The sequence below is a fragment of the Mesocricetus auratus genome, unplaced genomic scaffold, assembly GCF_017639785.1.
Source record: "Mesocricetus auratus isolate SY011 unplaced genomic scaffold, BCM_Maur_2.0 Super-Scaffold_6730, whole genome shotgun sequence".
NCBI lineage: Eukaryota > Metazoa > Chordata > Mammalia > Rodentia > Cricetidae > Mesocricetus > Mesocricetus auratus.
The window spans coordinates 78959232-78975028 of NW_024429184.1; the positions used below are offsets into that span (position 1 = coordinate 78959232).

The window sequence follows — 15797 nt, forward strand, 5'->3', positions numbered from 1 at the left end:
AAGAACAGTGAATAGGATTATCCCAACGGCTTCAGTGTCTCTTTGGTGAACTGGCAGCTAAAGGGACTTGGATTACGGGTTCTGTACCAACTTCTATGAGCAGTCAACTTAAATCTAAGAGGGACACGAGGTCCTGAATCTGCAAAGACTTTTTTTTTTTTAAAGAAAAAGACCAGGAACCACATTTTTGTGGAGAACCCTGACTCCTGAGAAGTGCTCTTAAACACACTGAATATTTCATTTCTGTGGGGAAATGTGGTGATCCATCTTTCCTGCGCATATGCAACTGATTCAGCCTAAAGGTGCATTTAAATAATAATAATTAGCTTGAAGGAGCCTAAAGGGGATATTTACATCTTTGTATGTGGGCTCCTCCTCCAGTGATGGATGGTGGACAGGGCTGCCTGCCCTGCTGCCTCCACCGCCGCTTGCTTTCTGGGGAGCCAGAGGTGGGGGTGGGGGCGCCGGGAGGTCCGAGCCTCCGGGGTCCCCCAGCTTCCCATCCTCCTGTAGCAGCCTGGAGGAGTTCAGCGCGAGAGGGAAAGGGCCCGTGGCGGGCGTTGTGCGGTCCCGGCCGTTTCCCTTCTCTGACAGCCCTCGGCCTTGGAGGAACCGGCCACCGCCAACCAGGGAGTCTCCAAGAAGGACCCCCGTCTCCTCGTCTTCTTCCTCTTCGTCTTCGAGGTCTCGACCGTCCTCCTCTTCCTCGCCTTCGAGTGGCTTGTGACCCTCCACATCCACCTCTTGCTCTTCCTCCTCGTCCTCCTCGTCTTCCGAGCTGTCCTCGCTGGGGTAGCTGCAGCTGGTGCCCTCGGGGGACAGGAGACCTCGGTGGTGCGGCTGCGGGGCCAGCGGGGGAGGCGGCGGCGGGGGCGGCGGGGCTGGGTGGTGGCGCTCCGACCCGGGCTCCTCCGGCTGTGGCGGCAGCAGCAGCAGTGGCGAGGGCGGCTGCGGAGGGTGGTGGTGGTGGTGGTGCGGGTGGTGGTGATGGTGGTGATGGGGCGCTGGAGCAGAGTGGGGCGTGCCCGCAGACGCCCCGTGCAGCTTGGCCAAACTCTCCGTGTCGTCCTTGCCGCCCACCGGCCGGAAGGCGCTGGAATGGTGGTAGCTGCCGCCGCCCGCCTTGCGCCCTTCCAAGAGGTGCGGGTGATGGGGGGCGGGCACACGGGTGCCCACAGGGCCGGCTCCGGAGGACGCAGCCCCGGTCCCAGACGTCACTCCTGGCTCTGCGGGTGGCGTGGACCCGGCACTGCAGTCCCCGCCGCTGCCGCCCGGGGGCGACTCGAAGAGCGCGTCGCGTGCTCCCGCGCCCCCAGCAGCGGGAGGACCGGAGCCAGGGCCATTGGCCACCACGGGGGGAGGCTGGCCCGGCGGGGGCGCTGCCTCGGCGTTGCCACCAGCACCGCCCGGCTCGGCCAGGTCCAGGAAGGCCTGGCGCAGCAGGGCCGGGCTGTCACCTAGCGCGCAGCCAAGCGCAGACGGTGGCTGCGGTGGGGGCTGTAGGTAGGTGGGTACGGGCAGCCCGCCGGGGGTCCGCGGTGGCCAGAACATGCAGAAGGGCGGGTAGAAGGCGTCCTTACGGCCCGCGGGCCAGAAGAGACCTGACAGACCGGCCTTGGGCGCCGCACCTGTGCTCCCGGCGCCCGCTCCCCCCAGGGCCTCGGCCGCTGTGCCCGCGTCCTCCTTTTTGTGGCACAAGCCAAAGGCTGCGGCCGCGGCCGGGAAGGTGTAAGGATGCGGGAAGAGGCCCCCGCAGCCCGGGAACTTCTGCAGCACGCCCCCGAAGGAACCTTTGCTGGGCACTGGGATGACCGGGTAGCTGCGTGGGCCTTTGGTGCCAGCTGCCGCACCAGCCCCCGCGCTGGCGCCCACGCCCACGCCGGTCACGCATCCACCCCCGGCACCACCTGCGCCCGGCCCGGCGCCGCCTGTGGCCGCGGCCACCGAGAGGCTAGCTGCGGCTGCCGAAAGGCTGGCTGCAGCCACCACAGCTGCTTCCTGTAGGGAATCGTCGTCGTCGTCGAAGCGCGGCCGCTTGTGATGGGCGTGCGGTGCGCCCGCCAGCTCAGCCAAGGGTGGTGGTGGCGGTGGCGGTGGCGGCGCGCCCAGTAGGTGCGGGCCCAGCAGTCCCCCGCCCCCGGCCACTGCGGCTGCGGCGGCCACCGCAGCTGCCTTGACGGAACTGAGCGGGTGACAGGCCGGGTGCGCGCTGGGCTGAGGCAGCGCGCGCTTGCGGCTGCCGCCGTTGAACATGGCCTTGACGTCCTCCCAGGCGAAGACTAGCTCGTCTTGAGGGCTCTTGTCTGTGAGCTTGAGATGGCGGCGCCAGGAATTGAAGTTGGCTGCATCTGGCTGCGTGTACTTGGCGTCCGGGGTGCGGTGGGAGTGGAAAATAAACTTGTTGGGTGAGAAGTACATGTTGCAGTAGCTGCATTTGATACACTTGGCGCGAGAGCTGTTGTAGCGCGCTGGGATGAAGCTGCCGCGGCAGCCCCAGGCGCACTCGTGGGACACATCGAAGGCGAAGTTGTCAGGCAGCTTGGGCGGCCGGTTTTCGCCTAGGAATGACTTACAAAGGCGCTCGGCCTCACGCTTTGTGATCATGCCACAGCGTCGTGAAGAGATGGGCATGGCCCCAGCGCGCCGCAGGATCTCCAGTTGGACAGGCGTACACTGCACGCACGTGATGCCCAGCGCCACTCGGCGGTTGTGGATCTCGTTGTAGCTGAAGTTCTTGAGAAGGGTGTTGGAGATCTGTGCCAGACACAGGCGTTCTTGCCCGTCGATCACCAAGGACACGATGGGAATGCCATAGAGGATCACCTGGCCCACTTGGTTGGGTTTGAGGTTGGCGTGGCCCGGCCGTGACTGGCTCAGAGCGTCGGGCTGGAAGGCGCTCGATGGCGATGCAAGCAGGATGTCGTTGGGCCCTGGCAGTGGACTGGAAGCCATCTCCTCCACTGCGGAACCGCGGGCTTAGCGCTCCGGGTTTGCCTTGGAGACTGGAAAGAAAGGAAAAAGTTGGCTTGAGCCTCCCGGTCTTAAGACAGAGGGGAGGGATGAGAACTAACTAACTGGATATAGCTCCTTGCCTTGGTTAAGGCACGGTTATTACTGGGTAACTGAGCGAGTTTCAGATGCACAAAGGTCATATTTTAAAACTCCCCTCATGGTTGCTCTTGAGAAAGTTAAGCGACCCGGAGTTAGCAATTTCTCTTCTGTCCTCTGCGTCCCAAGTAAATTCTGTCCATCTACCTATCTATTTATCGGTTTCAGCAAATTCCTAAGAAATTCAAGACATCCCAGATTTATGGAATAAAATGATTGTTGGAACAAGATATGTGCCCAATAGGAATTCGAAAGAATGACTGTTGTCGTTAATGATTATACAAGTCATGAAGAACTCGGTCTTGGCCATTAACACCTAAATCGAGAGAGAGAGAGAGAGAGAGAGAGAGAGAGAGAGAGAGAGAGAGAGAGAGAGAGAGAACACATTCAGATGTACCTGAAAAATTGATTTTGGTTAAAAAAAATAACCCAAACATTTGAAAAGTGATTTTTGTGGTGTCTGTGGTTTCTTTGAAGTGAGATTCACTACTGGTGGAAACGTTGCATGAAAGTAAAATGAAATCTCTTCTTCCCTGTCCTTGATATTCGGTATTATTTTATTTCTGTAATTAGAAAATTTGAGGGATTCATGATTGCTCCCAAATAAAGTATGTCGCTTTCAAATTTTCAATGACCCATTTCATGAGCTAAGGACATCTAGATAGTGAATCAAGAAGAAGTTGGAGACATAAACATTAAAAGTGCTTTCCTGTCTTTTTTATACAAGGTACGGGCCAATACAGGCAAACATGTTAAACCTCAAAGCTCGAAAAGAAACAGTTCTTGGGGGTCATGATTGGCAGAGGTTTAAAAAGTGTATTCAGTTTCACACAAGTCAACTTCTGTGACATTTGCCCCCTTGGCTATGTCAATACTGTTATATGTTGAGAGTGCACCCAAAGGTAACCATAATTTCCAGATTAGGTAAACAATCGTGGGTGCCCTGAAAATGGGTGCATGGGTTCAGTCTGAAATAAAATGATTTCACCTGATCAGCTGGATACCCCATTGGGAAAATATCCATTAAGTTGAAAATAGAGAAATATGGAGCAAAGAAACCTGCGCGAAAATAACGATAAGTCAAAACAAGTTAAAACGGTGCATTCCACAGGAAAACAAGCAATGGTTTTCCTGTAGCTGCTTGCATCATGTGTAGGCCAAAGCTGTCCTTTGCCCTGGAAAATCACCAGTGGCCGTCGCCTGGCAGCAAACTGGTTTTTTATTTCAACTATCACAGAGAACCAATTCCCTCAATCAAATGGTTACAAGGATGTTGCTTCTTTGGGTCCCCATGACATCTGAATGACCTCCTCTGACCTGCTGCCCCGGGGTTCTTCAGCTCACTTTATGCTCTGCGACCTCCAAGAAGGCAAGAAGGCCAAACAAGCCTTCTTGTTCGAAGGAGAGCATAACTAGGCGTGTCAGTCACTTCACAATCAGAGGACATATTTTCGGGGGTTAGGGCATTAAATGGCACTCAAGGCGTGATGATATCTGAGCCTGACACAACCAACCTTCCCACGTTCATTTTTTCTTTCAGAGAAGTACCTTATTATATCAACAAGACCCTAGGAGAACTCGAACTCTTGCTTCTTAGAAACGCCATGGATGCTGACTTGGTTCCGCGTTAGGAACCGCAGGCTTCGCGCGGAAGACCCGGCAGAAATGCCTGCTTTTTTATGTCCCCCGACATTTACCCAGATACCCTTCCAGAAACTCTGTCAGCAGAGACAGGAATAAGATTTCTGTTGGGGTGTATTTTGAGGGGTGAAATGAGAGACAATTAAAAGTTAGTTGAACTGAAAAAGGAACCTGACAAACTTCTCCATCTGTATCATGAGGCAATGACCCCCAAATTAATTCTGGTTCTGCTACCCATCATTTCCGAGGCCCGCCACCCCTCCACCTATGGCAGAAACTCCTCAGTTGGGTTTCTTCAACCGGCCAGTTAGGGCAAGACGGTTCAGGTCGTACCTGGTAACCCCTTGATGTCTTTAAGCGCGTGGCTGCCGGCCCATCTTCCGAGGGCGCTCGGAGGCGAAGCATCCAAGCGGGTCCTCGAATCCAGCGAACAGGACTCAGGCGAGCTGAGCGAAGATCCCTGCGCTGGCGCGAGCTAATGGCTCTCGAACCCCGGCGGGGGACAGAATGAGGGCCTGGATTGCGGCGGGGTGTCCCCTCCACCGCAGAAAGTGTGGGCACGCGGAAACCCGCGGCAAGCGAGCCCCAAGTGGAGCGCAGTCTGACAGCGCCTTTCTCTGTCTCTGAACTCGTGTCCGATGGAGGGGACGCCACCCAGCGGGCAGGGTGACGTCACCGTCTCCCTGACACTCCACATTAAAGGGCTGGCATGTTACAGGGAGGGAGGGGGAGAGTGAAAGCGAGAAGGAGCTACATTAGAGATTCTTTCCCAGCAGGCACGAAAGCCACCACCTAGCCCATGGCAACTGACACCTCCCCAATCTGGGAACAAAACACGGCAACGAGGCTGAATCCCCTGATCTGGTTTAGGAGTCCAAAGCTGAACTGCTTGCTTGCATTCTAGGGAGCTTCTAGAACATCTGCAAACTAAGTATCTGCCTGCCCGTATTAGCCCCTCCTCGAAGTCACCTTCCTTGCTCATCCGTTCCTCCTAGCAGCCTCTGTGTTTCCGAAGATACAAATGCAGTCTGCTGGGGGAACCAATAACCTTCAGCACCTCGTTTGAAACACTGCAGAATGAGAGAAAGGAGAGAAGTTTCTACCAAGGAGGAAACTGGGTGAGTCGGGAAGAGATGAGTGAGAGATCCCGGGTTTGCCCTTACTTTTCAGGGCAAAGCAGCCACGGAGCCTTGTCTGGTCTACGGTGGGTACAACTGGATGAAGACACCAGTGGGTGCCAGTGTATGTTCATCTACCAACGCAGTTAGAACTCTCCTGCAACTCAATGTCAGCACAAAGAAAAAGTAAGGGGGCCTATTACAGAGGCCCCCAATCTGGCAGCCTTTGAACAAATTGCCCATTTCCCTGGAGAAATACATTTCTGGAGATTCCAGAAAGGGCATGCAGACCTCCCCACGAAAAGGAGCCAACGAGGATGAGAAAGAATCTTTCTCCATAGCTCCCCAAAGTGAGGCACACCCTGAGATATTAACCAAGTGTGCAATGTTATCTCCTAATTGGCTGGGTCTTAAGAGCCAAAACAGGCACTGGCCAGTTTATCAGAAACTAAAGAAGCCATTTGTTTGGAGGACATTCTAAGGAAGGTATTTGCTGCAACAGGAGCAGCAGGTTATGTTCTTCCAGTCACATCCTAGATGAAGTCCAGTGACTGCCTGGCAAAACAGGCTTAGGGATGGACAGTTTTGCTGTAGAAACGATGGACCTACCTCCACTAAGCCCAAAACCCAACCGGATCCCATTACAGCACAAACACACAGCCCTAAATACAAATATAAAAACATGAAATCTTAACTTGTCTCCAAATGTTAACAAAGCCAAGGAGAGTCAACGGGCAAGCAAGTCAGGGCCTTTGTGCAGGAGATTTGTTTGTTTGTTTTTAAACTTTCAGGGCCATGGAAATGGTGATGTTTGTTGGAGGCAGAAGTTTCAAATGACAGTGAAATTTGCTTTTCCTATCTCCTTATTTCTAAGGGCACCAAAAGCACAAATTAGATCCTGTCTTAAGGAGCTGAAATCAGCTCTGTGCTTTCTCTCTAATGCTCCTAGAGACCCTGTACAAGATGGAGAACTTGGACTTGGGGGCTTCCCAGGTTCATTTGCCTAAAAAAGCACCGTTGTTGTTTTCCAATCTCATCACCAGGAAGACAAGCTATCCCTAAGCCTGTTCCTCTCTTCCCAAGATTTCAGGGCCAAGCCTGCACCTCCATTCTCCATTGCCCCCTTTTGTGGAGTCCAGGGCATCTACAAAATAGGTTTAGACTTGCTCACTGCCCCCAGAGCTCAGGAAGCCAGAAGGAAAGCTCTAGCTATACAGAAGGGTACAAATGGGCAGGTCTTGAAATTGGATTTGGGGTGGCAGAAATTGATCATCTCTCAATGAGATACTCCTGGGAAATGCCCGGGCAGCACTGTGGGGAGGAAGCACCCCCAGTCTGTGCTTTTTACCATGCAGCCCCCTTTATGTGATAAAAAGGCAGATTCCCACTATTTAAAAAGGTGCCTTCTGCCAGAAGGGATGACACATGCCTTTAATCCCAGCACTCAGGAGACAGAGGCAAGTTGATATTTGTCAGTTCGAGACCAGCATGGTTTACAAAGCGAGTTCTAGGACAGTCAGAGCTGTTACACAGAGAAATCCATCTTGAAAAACGGCAGAAATCTTTCCTTAAAAAGAAATTCATGTCTTTCTGTCCCTGCAGTGACACCACACCCTGGTGGCACTGGTAGTTACTTCTTCCTCACCTGCCACAGTGTCTTGGAGGTTACTGAATATAAGCTTGACACTTCAGTTTTTAAAGGTTTCACTAGGAAGAGAAATGTGTAGTGTAAGGCTAATTTTTATTCAAATAATTATAAAAAAGAGTCAGTATTTTATTTTCTCAGAGAGTCTGGACGTCCTGCTTGAAAAACCAAGGCAGTTGAATTCTTGGAATTGGAAGGCACAACATAGTTATTTTCAAAGTAGTTCTACTCTCAGAGAATTGTCCCTTGTCGGAGTGAGAGGGTGCATGGAAGCCCAGTTGTGTTCTCTAAGTACTCTGCTACCCATAGCCTCGACTCTTTTTATGAACAACTCCCATGTTGCTGTTCCCCAGGGTTGTGCCAATCCTTGCCCTGTCATCTGGGATCCTGACCGACCCTGGGAGGAGTCAGCCCAGGCAGGAGAAGGCTGTTTGGGATGAGTTAATCAATGCTTTCCTATTCGAGCGGACATGCATTTTACACGTCGGGACTCTCCTCAGTCTGCTAATTGATTCAAATAGTTTTATTGGTTAAACTGGTGTCACCCGTTTGCATGATCTATCACCGTACAAAGGAGAGCATTTCCACTCCCATCTCCATTCCGGGCGGCTGCGGTTCACCCAGGCCAAGGACAGGTAAAGGAGCCCAGACGCCCGGACCCAAAGGAAAACCACAAACCAAGCTGCCCCACTCGGAACTGGAGAGGCGAGAAGCGAGGCCTCTCTGCAAGAGCACACGGACAGCACTCCAGCGCTGATGGAGTCTTATAGCTGAGGCTATTAACAACTGGTTGAAGGGAATTCAAACGAAGCCAGGGACGGGTCCTGCTTCTTCCTTTTTGGAAATAGGCTGATTCAGAGCCTTCATCTGGTTGAGTAGAACGCCCAGGCCTAAGCTAGGGGAGGAGCTGTCCGCGGTGCTTAAACAATGCGTTGCTCCGAGGCATAACAGATCCTAGAGGAACCCTCCTAGCTAGCTGGTCGTCATGGGAGCTTTAGGTTCAGGTTTGGGAGGAGGCAGGCAAGAGGTAATGTGCGAATCACACTTCTAACTTCTCTCATCTGCCCCCGTTTAGAATATAAAGACCTTAATACAATAAATCCATTACAATCAGAAGGCTCTCTTCCCACTCTGGGTGCTTATGAACTGAGCATCAGGTTACATAGCAAAAGATCCAATCCCTATACCCCTTCCCACTCCTTCTCCCCTTTTGTTTGTTTACACTCTCAGGTAGGAGTTCCTGTCCTTGACATAAATGCTGGTGGCTTGGTATTTCTGTAGCAGTTGGGAGACACATGATTTCCCTGTCACTCCCAGGGGTGCAAAAAGAGATCCATAAGGAAATTTGAAGCCTGGTGGACAGATGAAGTCACCAAATAAAGGTGATTTGTAGTCATGTGAAGCAGGCACAGATTTTCCTGTGACCATTCCTCAGCTGTGGAAACTTGATCAGATACCTACATTTCACAAGCTTCACCTGCAAAATGAGGAGACTGACAGGTAACTTCTTGGGTCGAAGTGAGAATTAAACAATATGCATATGGTGTGCTTGGCACATGAAATACAGGGTACTTTAACCTGCCCGTCCCTGGAGAACGTGGACAATGGCTCCATATGTTAGAAGATGTGCTAGATAGCATCAGTGACTCCATAATAAGTAGCATCAATGATGTTTTAACTTAATGCAGAGGTGCAACCATGTTACGCTCAGAAATGTCAGCTTTTCCTCTCTAAAACTGTATTTTATCCCTAATGGATAGTATTTTTAAATATTTATTTTATTTTTAATTATGTATTTTTGTGTGTGAGGAGGGTTGGGTTGCATTCTACTGGAGTTGGAGTTAACAGGCATGGTGAACCAATCAGTGTGGGTACTGGGAATTGAACTTCAGTCATCTGCAAGAGTAGTATGTGTTCTTTAATTCACTCCAAGTCATCTTTCCAGCCCCAATATGGCATTATTTATTTACTTAATTATAAATGGGGTCTTGAACTTTCAATTCTCCTGCATTAACCTACCGACTGCTGTGATTACAATCATGTGTCACCACACTGAGTTTTAACATCTATTTTAAATACAAGTAGCCAAAATTCCAACAAGTGTTTGTTCACCCCACTTAAAAGAAATTAATAATAAAAAACTACCAAGGATAATGACCATAATGGTAATGATTGCTGACTACTCTCAATTCTCAGTTGCCATCCTTTCCACAACTTGGCAAGCCTAGCTCAGAATTTCTGATTTTCAATCCACTGACTCACGCAGAGTCACCTGAAGTAAAACAAGGACCAGAAGCCAACCAAAGGTTCATTGTAGATGGAAATCATAAAGAAATGATAAAGGCCCTTGGAGGCAGATATAATTTCCGAGGCTTCTCTAAATACTGTCTATTAAAAAGGACACTTCCCCCAGCAGCATGTGAAAAGCAGAGAGAACACAAACTTTCCTGGGGAAGGGAAGGAAAGAGAAAATGCACCCCAGACTATACACCCTTAAACTCTACATGGGAATCAATGACTCCCTCTTAAATTTCAAGCACACACTTTTGTGAGAAATTGAAACCCTCAGGGAAGAATCAAATCTTAATTTTTCTTTATCAAAGGAAGCCATTATTACAAGAAAACTTGAACTTGCATAAATGGCACAAACAGCGGCTCTTTATCAGTTCAGAGAACAAGAACAAGGAGGACATTTGCTACTGCAATTCTTTTCTTTTGTAAACAGATAATGAACATTTATTTTCTTAGAGTCCTCACACATCTATGAAGAGAGCAAGGCATGTGTACACATCATTTATAGAAGTACTAAATCCAGATTGGAGCATGAAGTTAGCATATGTGGTGGTCACTTAACAAATATTAGCTGATGAAGGCAACAAAACACCCAAAGATTTGTGGATGCACGCTTTCCCTAAATACACCTGCAATGTGCATCAGAGATGGACAGTGGCACAAGGAATAAGCCTGTGCACTAGGCACTCTTCCTTTCCCTCTCCTCTTTCTCCCTCTCCAGTAGCATGCATACTCATATGAACCACCCCCTCCACTCCCCTTCTCTGCACACTGAAAAGGAGGGGGTCCTTTGAAATGGAGGTGGTCCCAGCTGGAAAACCCTGGAGCTCATTTAGATCACATCACTTCAGGCTTTTGTCTCTGCTCCTGAATAACCTAGGCTGCTACAACAAAAGGATAGGCATCTACATGGAGTTTTCATTGGCAAAGATGCATCTAAAAGATGCTGCTGTAATAATGAATAACAAGACAAGATGCTCGCTTTTTTATTTGATTGCCATTCCAAAAGAAGGGAAAGAAGAAAAGGGGAGATGGGAGAGGGAGAAAGTGATGCAAGAAGCAGAGATTGTGAAAGAGGAAACCAAGGCAAGTGTATAGGTGGATTCCCACAAGAGTCTTTAATTGTACGAAGATTTCAACTACTACAAAATATATCAAGTGGGGCTCGGGTTTATTTTATTCTCTATTTCAGGGAACTAGTTTAAGAAGTGACTGACACAGGGGATGTAGAACAGGACCTTTGACAGCTTGGATAAGAGAGGGAGGGAGGTGGCTAGGGGGAGGGGTATAGATTGTCTGTTGATGTGTCACTGGAGAGAAAATGACATAGATACACATTTAACATCTCCCCAGCTGACACTGCTAGATGAAACGTTAGATTTTATTTTCTGGGGAAATGAAGGCATTTTTGTTTTTCTTTGCCTGTTCTTTTCCCCAATACCACCCACCTGAAAAATCTGCTTTGCCCCCAAGGTTGACGCTGTTCACCACTGCATGAATAAACTACCATGTGCTCTCTGGGTTTCCAGTAAGCAGGATGCCTTTAGCGTTTCTTCTGAATGCAAACTTTAACTTGGTGTTAGCTAAAGGTGACATGACACATTAGTCAAATAAATCTTATGGTTAGCTACCCCAACTTTGAAGCCTTTAAGCACCAAGATTGTAAGTACTTTTTTTTGTTAAAAAAAGAAATATCTTGAAACATGCAAAAATGAAAGTCCTTTCAAAACTCTATCTGAATATTTTCTGGGTGTCATATTTTCAGGAATATCCCAAGACTGAAGGCAATAAGCATCCCAAACTTTTCAAAAACATATTATGATATCACCGGCAAACTCTTAATGTAGGCAAATAATTAAATTTTCCATCTTTTAGAACTGTGTAACCTTGGGTGTCTTAGAAACAAATTGCACAAACAAACCATGGAGATGAGAACTGAGGGTTTCAGAGGAGACATAATGAACCAACTTTAATTACTAACTTGAAATTAAAAATGTAATATACAGATTTAAATTTATTTTCACCTAAATTGTGTATAAAATTATATGGCTTTTGCAGGCTAAGAAATGCTTTGTAACCAGCCATGCTGCTAGAAAGTCTGAAGTAGTTTCCAAAAGCGAGTTCCCAGACTCACACAGTAATAATGACACATTTATCATTACTGATGACCACCTACTGGGTAATTATTGCTTTGTTACTACTATTACAATCAAGAGATTTCTTTATTTACTGTTAACATTCACTTAAAACTGAATGTTAATGACTGTTCTGAATTCACCAAAGAGAGTTTTCTGTTATATTTCAGAAGTACTTAGGTTCTGGTTCAGAAATGGAAAACCATATCATAACAGAACAGGGAGGGTAGGCAAGGGCTTCATTCTCACCTTCTCTTGAGAACATAAATGCCATTCTGGAGACTTCTGGAGCAAAAGTCTTCCAGCTCAGAATTGCCAAAACCTCGACATAATGCAACCACTTGACTTGTGCTAATTATGTAAGTATTTTATTACAGGAGATCCATTCATTATTGATACTTGTTTGCAGTAACTTCCTACTTGGGAGAGTTGTGTTTTATATGAGAAGTAAACAACCCAATGCTGCCCCAGGGCTAGCCTCTCCCATCTGTTTTCTTCCTACCCCTTTATCTAGTTTCACATTCCTCCTAGATTTTGTTCCTACTGATGCACATACAATTCCAGAACACTCTCTCCTCCATTTCCCTTGCACCTTCAGAACTCCTGGTTCTTAAAAGTAAGTCCTGGCTTTGGGCTTTGCAGAGTTGGAGGGGAGTTGATATGGGTGGGAAACATAACTGACTGCAGGTTTTCCTATAAAGACAAAGCCTAAATTCCTTGAGGCTTGGGCAACAATTTCCCTCTTCATAAGCTGCTTGTAATTCCCAGTTGGGAAATATCATAAGTCCAACTGGCTTTTTGGTATACTCAGAGATCAGGAGATGAACATTATAAAGAGGGCATGATAAAAACTCTTAAGCAGTAGACAAGCTCAGAGGGAGACTCCTGAAGTCCCTGGCAGTTCTGAGTTTCACAGTCAGTGGTGGTAGTGCAGTCTACAATAACTACTTCCAAATGCTGGTGCCAAATTCTACTAGTAAGAAACATACCTTTGCCTGTGGGATGGCCTCAAGGAGTCCCAGTAAAATACTACGGGGTCTAGAGACCCTGGGAATTCTATGATATAAACTTGTATGGGTAGCTGTTTAGTGCTTCTCAGAGAAGCCAAAGGCCCTGGCAAAGACCTCCAGCCTAAACATAGGAATTTCTTTTCAGGTTTTCATGTATGTTCTGAGACTCTTGCCAGTTTGGATGTAAGATGGAGACTGAAGGGAATTTGAAGATATATGTTCTGAGACTCCTGCCAGTTTGGATGTAAGACGGAGACTGAAGAGAATTTGAAGTGGAGGTGCTTGTGAGGCAGGGGAGTATGTAACATGAAGGGAGCAGGAAATGGCCTGTTCCTTCCAACCCTGGTAGATGAATGTGGGAAAGAACCAGCTGAAAGCTGTCATCCCAAGAAACACTTGGATTGCTTGAAAAGAATGAAATTGTCCTGTCTGGAATGAGGTAGAGGGAACTTTGGAGGGATAGCACCTACAAGTTACCCCAGATTGAACAGTTCTGATCAGAGTCCTGAGCAGAACCAACAGAGCTCAAATTCCAGGTTCACCTGGAGTCTTTACTATGTAGCTTAGAACTTCATTCAGAAACAAGGGAAAGAATGGGGTCCCGAGGGCTCTGTGATGAATCCTGATGAGGGGAAGGGAGTGATGGGGGTAGTACTGACATTAGGTCCAAAGCGCGTCTTCCAGGTTTGGTTAGCTCACCTTCCACTCAGCTAGGCTCCTTGCCTTTTGCTTTTACCATGCCAGGGTGAAGCAGCTGTATGTGATCTATGGAGGAATGCCGTTCCCAGCAAGGCTCCTTTAATGGTCCCTTAACAAACTCTTCGATCTCTCTTTGGCCACTCTGGCTCTCACTCGCCTCCTCCCTCTTCCCTTCTCCACTGTCTTCATCAATTATTTATGACCGGCATTAATTATTCAGGAAAAGAGAAAACTCCAGCTTTGGGAACTTTACTAAGGGGAGTAGGGGGGTTCCTTTTCAGGACCTGCAGTAGTTTTGAGGGTTGGTTTTTGGGACTGCATTTGGGATCCTACTCTGAAGCACAGGAGAAAGGGAACCGGGTAGTTGGACAGGAAATGGGGTGGGGGTGGGGATGCGCTTCTCATCTCGGTCTGCTTGGCCGCTGACTGCTTTGTGTAGCCTCCGGGGACTAGAAGTTAGAAGCTCATCCGCAGGAGTCGCTGTCCGGACCTCGTGGTGCTGAAACCGCCGGCTTGAGCCCTAAGGCTGCGGGTTTGGGATTGGGGGTGTGCCCCGGAGGGTGGGTGATGGTGGTGTGGGGAGAAGATCTGGATTCATCCCCAGGCAGGGGGACTGCTCTCCAAAAAGTCTTGTTTGTCTTCTTTCCCTTCAACCGCCCCCCCAAACCCTGTGACACCAGGAATGCTGTAACCAAAGATTAATTGCCTTAATCAAATCGATCCACTTTCTGCAATTAATCTTTTACCAACAAATTAGAAATAATTTACCTCAACCTCTTGGGCCAGGAGGAGAGAAGAGGTAGGTTGGTGTGGGGGAACGGACAAGATGGGAGACTTTGACAAAACATACAAAAGGTGCGAGGCGGCACTTGAGAACCTCTGTGCGTCTAATGCTAGAGGGGAGGGAGGGGATCGGAGTCAGCGGAGGGGCTCCGTCGGGGCCGGAAATTCCTGGAGTGCCTTTCAGCTCGGGATTCTCCAAAAGACAAGAGGCCGCGGGCAGGGGAAGAGGCCCCTTACCTACCTGTCCGCGCCGCCCGCGCGGTCTCCGGCCCTCAGCGCTCGGTTCTCCCGCTTGCCTGGCGCTCCTTGGCTGCTGCGCGGCTCTCTCCCGCGGCGCCCGCCGCCTCCCGCAGCCCGCGTTCCTCTGCGTTCCTGCTTGCGGGCTGGCGGGCGGGTCCTCCTCCGCGTCCCAGTCCGGTCCCGCCCCTCTCCTGCTCTCGGTTCCCCGTAGCCCCTTAGCTCTTCCCACTCTCCTTCTCCACAAGTTTGTAAGTTTGGGGTGAGGGTCGATCTCCTTGCACCCAGCTTCTCGGCTTAGCTTGCTCAGTTCCGCACCCCCACTTACCAGCTTGGACCTGGGCCTCTGACGCCGCCTATTGGTCAGGCAGGGCGACAGCGCAGAGACAGTCCTTCACCCCTCACCCTCTCAGGGCCCTTTCTGTCCAAACAGCTCCAAAAGAAGGCGAGGTTGAAGGCCCGGTAACTGCAGCGAGACCTAGGGCAAAAGGTTAGCCGTGCACATCCGGTGTGCATAGCTTGGACTGGTAGCTTGAGATCCCAGAAATGTTGTCCCATGACCTGCAGGTTTCCTGTGCCACCCACAGACAGTCCATAAGAGCAACACTCCCGCCAGAGTTCTGCAGGACCCAGAGGCTGACACCTTTTGGAAGTGTAGGTGGTGGACACCAATTGAGTATCTATGAAACCGAGGGAAGAAGGCTGGGAAGGTGAAAGTCCCCAGAGTGAGTCTTTCTCATCAAGGGGGTGAAGAAGCTTTAGGGCGAACTGGAGATGGGGGGCGGGAGTACGAGAGTCGTTCTCATTAGGAAGTGTCAAACCTGGGAGGTTGGCGAGTGTGGACCAGGTAAAGCTCAGGGCTGGGGGAGGGAGCTCTATGGATGAGGACAGAATTCAGGAGGACTAGATGGTCTTACATGGAGAGGCTTTCTGCACTGGCCTAGTCCCGAGGTGCTAGTCCCTGGTGCCGGTCTCACCCACGGATCAACCTACCCTTTGCACTTCTTGGCAAGTCTTGGTCTGGTCTGGCCACTGCTCCATCAAGGCACAGAGTGGAGGCACAGTACCCTCCCCAGCCTCGTCCTGTCTTTTTCATTCAAAGAATTGATGTAGTGTTTCTCACTACCCC

General features: G+C 49.6%; 1 protein-coding gene across 1 annotated transcript in view; it reads right to left on the bottom strand.

Annotated features, from left to right (window-relative positions):
* The window catches only part of Skor2 (SKI family transcriptional corepressor 2), a 45628-nt gene extending 40270 nt beyond the window's left edge, over positions 1–5358 (bottom strand). Inside the window, exons 1-2 of the mRNA XM_013118020.2 lie at positions 5083–5358; positions 355–3002 (exon numbers count right to left, since the gene is read on the bottom strand). Of these exons, the coding sequence (XP_012973474.1) occupies positions 355–2952 (2598 nt within the window). The 5' untranslated portion in view covers positions 2953–3002; positions 5083–5358. The remainder of the gene's footprint in view (positions 1–354; positions 3003–5082) is intronic.
* Positions 5359–15797: the final 10439 nt, after the last annotated feature.